This window comes from Pygoscelis adeliae, unplaced genomic scaffold (assembly GCF_000699105.1).
Source record: "Pygoscelis adeliae isolate BGI_AS28 unplaced genomic scaffold, ASM69910v1 Scaffold4, whole genome shotgun sequence".
Classification (NCBI taxonomy): domain Eukaryota; kingdom Metazoa; phylum Chordata; class Aves; order Sphenisciformes; family Spheniscidae; genus Pygoscelis; species Pygoscelis adeliae.
Window position 1 is genome coordinate 1736567 of NW_008824986.1, and position 6460 is coordinate 1743026.

Consider the following 6460-nt stretch of genomic DNA (forward strand, 5'->3'; position numbering starts at 1 on the left):
AATGGAAGTAGCACCTGAAATATGGGCTAGAGCTGCAGCCAGAGCATTAACTGGTCCCTTTTCTTGTATTAGGAACCGAGCAGATTCTTTGAAATATTCGATAGCAGTTTGAGGAACAGAATCCAGACACCTGAGTAATTAAAGCAAAAAAAAAAAAAAATTTATACACTAGTATTTACTAGGCTCTGGAATAGAAGAAAAACAGCAGTCCAAGACTTTAATAGTGATCAGTTCAGAGAGACAGCAAAGAGCAATCCAAACAGCCCTTCTGAACTAGGAAGATAGGAAGATACAACAGGGCTTGAGTCACCGAACACACCTGATGGCATCTTTGCTGGAAGCCTTTATGATATCTGTCGCAGTAGGAACACCAACACGCTTGAATGTAATGCCCTGAAATTTAAAAAGCAAAATACAGATGAAAGTTGCAGACCATAAATAATTCCATTCTAAAGAAACAGTATTGGACTCCAATGAAACAAGCATTTAAATCTATCATTTTTCTTTTTCTTTTCACTCCCAACTTCTGCTAGTGAAAATTACAAGGTTAAGCTTACAGGGAAATGGGTAACAGCTAAAAGCCTTTTATGTACCAGGTCAGTTTAAATGATCCAGTGACCTTAAACTGAAATAAATAGAGAACATTTTGGCAGATTCCAGGGGAAACAAGAAGTCCTACAAATTCTAAATTATTAATTTTAATCTGATTTATTTGGATTTAAGCACAAGTTACACAGCCTTTCTAAATGTAAGTTTGAGTTTTACGTGCTGAGACTAAGCCATCCCATCCCAACTGAATACTTAATTGGCGAGAAAACCACCATATGGAACAGTGCATAAAGTGCAAAAATGGAAGTAACGGCTCTCAGTAAAGCTACACATACGCAAATCACCGATCAGACGATAAGCCAGGGTGAACACTAAACTGAAATCCTGCTAGCTTTTTCTCATTTCCACAGGTACAATCTTACTGTCATTTGCTGAAAAAGCGTGGGCGTGAGTATCTGCAGCGCACTCCCTGCTCCACAGTAACTGTCAGTACACCCAAACTCTGCAAGGTAACTGAACCTCAACTGGGTGCTTTATAAGCTATATCCTGTAACATGAAGATTCTACATGCTACTGTAACACATTAGATTTGAGTGCTCGTGATTAGAAGAAAACTATACTTTACCGCTTTTTGTTCCACATATCTTAACTGATGTTCTTCCTTTCGCTGATAAAAACAGATACAGATCCCAGTCCGTCCAGCTCGACCTGTGCGTCCAGAACGATGAATATAGGACTCCACATCCTTCAAAATAAATAGCCTTATGACATATCTATTGTAATTTAATCAATTCATTGCATTCACGTAACTTAGTAGAAGCTATTACAGTTCAGCCTGAACAATACACAGTAACTGCATAAGATAATTAAATTAAAAAACATTGTTTCACTGAAGTCAAATGAATAAGCTTTTCCACAACCCTCTAAAAATCACGGTTCAAAAGCCAGAACCATGAGCATGGATCAACTAAGTCTTGTTTTGGCATCACCACAGGGAACATGAGAAAACATTTTGAGTGTGTATATGTAACAATCCCACTCACCTTCCTGCACATCAACGTGAGCATGGTTACTGAGATACTAATAGCAAATTCACTGAAAAATGATCTTGTTTCTTTTAAACCCTCTTAACTTCAGCCAATATTCTCACTGTTGGGGTCCCCTCCTCATATATGCCCCTACTTAGTGAATCGTTCTTGCAAGACAAACAGCCTTTCTTTAATTCCCACTGCTTCCAGACTTGCAATCACCATGCATGGCCTTGAAGGGAGAGGCTTTGAACAGCCTTAAAAGAAGGCATTTTAAGGAGACCATCTTTAAACATACTAGGGATTGACGCACTCTGAAAAAATCCTCTAAGAAACTACTTCTATATATATGGACATTTCTTACCCTTAAATGCAATGCTGATAAACTCTGTGTGGTGAACACCATCACCTGATAGCATATACTACTTGAAAACAAGACTACAAATTATTACAAGACACGCAACATAACCATCTCCTACCTTTGGTGGTGAACTTTGTACAACCAGGTCAACTTCAGGGATATCTAAACCACGGGCAGCTACGTTGGTTGCAACCAGAACTTTAAATGTACCATTTCTAAAACCTTTCAGTGTGATCTCTCTTTGCTTCTGAGGAATGTCACCATGCAACGACTGGCAATCCTGAAAAACAGTATTATTATAGGACTGTACCAAAATCCAAGACAGTACTCCACTTTATGGTCAGTTTTGGGTACAATATCTTGGTATTTGATAGATACTGTATGGCAAGATACAGAAGAACTGAATTACTAGAGTTTATATGTTAGGTGTCTTACAGTATTTACTCAGTACTTCTTACTTATATACATCAAAGACCTTTAACAAAGGCAGGAAAACAGAATCGCAACGTGTGTCTTATCTCCACCTCTAATTACTGTGACCTGTGAAAACAGCTATGCCCTAACTTGCCATTCACACCATCTATGCAAGGCTTAGCTGTTTCAAAATAGTCAACAATTTTCTCAGGCCTTCTTAGTATTCATTTAGACCTCTTTTCCACAATAGTGTTGCTTCTTAATCCCCCTTAATATATTAATTTCCCCCACTACCAATTACAGGATTAAAATATAAGTGGTTCTAAAAAAATGATCTACAGCTTCAAAGATAATTTTGTTTTAATCCCAACATTCTGAAAGTCCTTCTGTATCACAGCAATAACAAGTACGAGGACCAAACATACAAGCATTGTTTTTTCCTCTGCATTTCACAGTTTGCCTGTAGATGGCTAGCATGTTTTCCACATGTAAACAGAGCATGATTTGAAAAAAATACTAACACAATGCTAGGGTCAGCACAGACCTCTCTTTTCAGACAGTTTTGGATTAAAGTCAGCTGGTAAATGGAACAGGCATATATTCTGTTAGCGAGTATTAATATGCTAAAACAGAAACATCTAAGTAATTTCCTTCTCTTACCTGCCAAGATCAGAGTTCTGCATTGCCTATGCAAGATTTGATATCACTAACACCACCAGTAACGTAGGATAAGGCTCCACGCTCAGGTTTAGCTGTTACTGAGGTCATCTAGGAGTGTGGGAGAAACACTCCTGAACACAGTTGCGGCAAATGAAAAAGCTTCTCCTTTCCCTAGGAACATAATGCTATACTGCTTTCTAGACATAACTTAACCCATCTCCTCAATGAAAGCACATACAGAAAAAGTAGTTGCTGTGATACCACCACCAAAACTGAGCATGCAGTGCCAGTGCTGCTACACATCATAAACATTGCACCACGACATCAACGAGTTATTTTCCACCAGTGCTAGAGTGTGCCACAATCTCAGGAATACACTAGACGTCATTCACAAGAGATGGCTAATTGAATTCTTTCTGTGTATACATCTTTAAACTCTTCATAACAGCTAATAAACATCTTAATGAAAATACAAATATAGCCTCTGTTGTATCACAGCTCTAAACCCTAATTGCTCCCCCCAACAACACTAATTACTGTCAGCATCACAGCTCAGTAACTGCTATTCCAGTACCATGACCTGTTATCCTAGTAGTTCTCTAAGTCTACCACCATTTTTTTAATCCAACAGTCCTCTCGACAGAAAAATTAATTCACAGCTGCTTCATTTAATGTCAATGAGAACTCTACTTTTAAGAAAAAAATCCTTTGTAGCCCAGTATCTGTTAGTGCAGCCTAGTCCTGAAGACTATAATGCTGTAAACTTTCAACCAGTTTGTTGGGTTTTTTTAAAAGGTTCTTTTTGGCAGTTTTGAAACTATCTGACCACCGGCAAAAGCCTGCCTTATCCACTTCGAAAGTCTCTCTTTAAAACTTATTCAGCATAGGTCTGGTATCAACATAGGGTTGATACATCTCTGACAGGTTTTGTTACTTAATCAGATGATAAAATACCTGTTTGATGGAAGCATTCAGAGCCAGTTCATTTGCCTCCTTTTTGGTCTCACAAAAGACGATGGTCCTCCCGTGGCTGCCACTGTAGACCTGAATGACATCTCCAATAACCGCAGCTCTCTGAGACCAGTGACACTCTATTGCCAAATGCTATGGAAAAGAATTCCAGTGTTTAGCTTAGATAAAAGCACAAAATTCTTTTTGAAACTGTAAAATCCAGAAATACCAAAGAGTTATACAGTTTCCTGATAGGGAAAATATGCTAACTCACGTTCCTGGCATATGCAAAATCCATAAGGCTCTTATGTCCACCACAATTAGTCTAACATTAAGCAAAATAATTATGGTAAGAGGAAAAAAAGATGACAGTCTACAAATCACTTTTTTAAAGCAAGGAAAGAAAACAGGAGATGTTATACCATTTCTCTGGAGGACAGTTAGAGGTGCAAGACTGTCACAGTTCTATCAACTAAAGCTTTGTGTAACATAAAGTGAAACAAATAAATACAGTGTGTTAAAAGCTTTTTTCAAGCACGATTAACATTCTTTCAATCCCACTGATACAATTATGATGTGTCCAACTGATCTGTCAAAGTAACTGCTTAGCAGTCCTTAAGCAGAAACAATATCTTATTTTATCAAAAAAAGATAATTCAGGCTTCTAGCATATATGTATTGTATTCCTTGCTATGGTATTTACTGCATAGCAAGGAAAGGCCTAGTGAGGTGAGATACCACAGGAAGTTTGAAAAAGTCTCCTGTATGCAGAATAGCAGAATTTGACTGTGATGTCCATGATGATCTAAAAGAGCCAGGCTGATGTTAATGCGTGCCTTTTGCTTCCAACTTGGAAAAATTCAGATACTGCCTTTCTCTGAAAACCAAAAAACTGATAACTGAATCCTCACTCTACCCAAGATGTCTATATGGTTACCGGATGCTGTGATAAGAGACAGATCGTAAAGCTAGAAACAGTTTGACTAGCTGTAACGTGCCTTATGCTTCAAAAACCAGTTCTCAAAACAACTTTCAACATCATTCTGATAATGTACCCTAGGATGGGATGACCATTTGTAGCATAAAGGAAAAGGGAAAAGGCCCAAAAGCATTCCACATTAGATAGATTACTCACTTCTACTGTTGTAGCAGCTTTTTGAGTTCTTTTTCCAATAAGGTCGATCTGTTCGTATCTAGACTTCATGTATTTCTTAGCCACATCATACACCCAATGTGGGCAAGTTGCAGAAAACAGTAGCGTCTGGGGATTGTCTTCAGAATCTTAAAACACAATGTTTCACAAACTTCATATGTTCCATCTTACAGATGTATACAAATTGACTATATGGGTTATTAAAAATAACCCAAATATCAGTATATAAAATAAAGAAGGCAATTCTGCTTTTTAAATTTATGCGTTACCAACATCTGGAGAAAAAAATACTCTAGAAAGTCTAAATATTTTCAAGACTAGAAAAAAAGTTACTATGACCAAAAATCCAGCCTATTTTCAAGCGGTGAAATGGGTAAAAAGCTTCTAATTCTTTTTAACTGGAAGAAGCCCAAGTACAACTTATAGATAGGTGTCAAAGAAAGTTATTTACAGATCCCTAGGTACCAGATTTTAAGCTTTGCAAAGGTTCTGTGAATAATTCCCACTTCCACAACACTTCCTCGTGTACTGCGTTCACAGTACATTTCCTACAATATATAGTATTCAGTCATTTCTAAACAAAGCTACCTTGCAACTTTCAGAAAAATATACCTGAATTTTAGGAGACTAAATTATTACTAATGTTTCCTACTATTTGTTTAAATGTTGAGATTACCCTTCTTGTATGCAACTCGTAAAATGTCTTCCACTTGCTCAGCAAATCCCATGTCCAGCATCTGGTCAACTTCATCAAGTACAACATGTTTCACCTTGGTAAGGTCCAGCTTGCCATTCTGAAGATGGTCTTTGATTCGACCAGGTGTCCCAACCAAAATGTCAATGCCGCTTCTCATGAGATCAACTGATGAACAGGAAAGAGCAGAAGAGGAGTTAGCAGTGAGCTAGGGAGCATTCTCTACATTAGAAACACATGGTAGCTAAGTAATAATGAAACAGCTTCTTAAACCATTTATAAGTACTCTCCTTACAAATGTAAGTGAGAACAAATGATGAACAGGAGGAGAAAACTTGGGGGAAAAAAAAAACCCAAAACTGGCAAGGTGTAAGTTCTACGGCTCTTCCTGAAGGAAAAAAGATTTCCCATCTCCCTTCTCTCTCCCCATGATTTAAATAAAGTGGCAAACCAAGAGCTTCTTTTAACCCGCTTTGGAAATACTTAGCTCTTCCCAAATTGTCTACCTTAATTGGAAACTTAAAAACCCCCTTTATATAGTTGACTATCCCAATTACTGAAATCGCCTCCTTCCTGAAGTTGTGCAGGAAAAAAAAAATTCATCCCTAATATCTCAAGATATATTATGATGAAAGAGCCTAATCTCATTC

The 6460-nt window shown here is 37.6% G+C and overlaps 1 protein-coding gene across 1 annotated transcript in view; it reads right to left on the minus strand.

Moving 5' to 3' along the window:
* Positions 1 to 6460, minus strand: part of LOC103918610 (nucleolar RNA helicase 2-like) — a 17615-nt gene that overhangs the window by 4091 nt on the left and 7064 nt on the right. The window contains exons 6-12 of the mRNA XM_009325989.1: positions 5793 to 5978; positions 5099 to 5244; positions 3967 to 4116; positions 2057 to 2218; positions 1175 to 1294; positions 320 to 393; positions 4 to 130 (exon numbers count right to left, since the gene is read on the minus strand). Of these exons, the coding sequence (XP_009324264.1) occupies positions 4 to 130; positions 320 to 393; positions 1175 to 1294; positions 2057 to 2218; positions 3967 to 4116; positions 5099 to 5244; positions 5793 to 5978 (965 nt within the window). The remainder of the gene's footprint in view (positions 1 to 3; positions 131 to 319; positions 394 to 1174; positions 1295 to 2056; positions 2219 to 3966; positions 4117 to 5098; positions 5245 to 5792; positions 5979 to 6460) is intronic.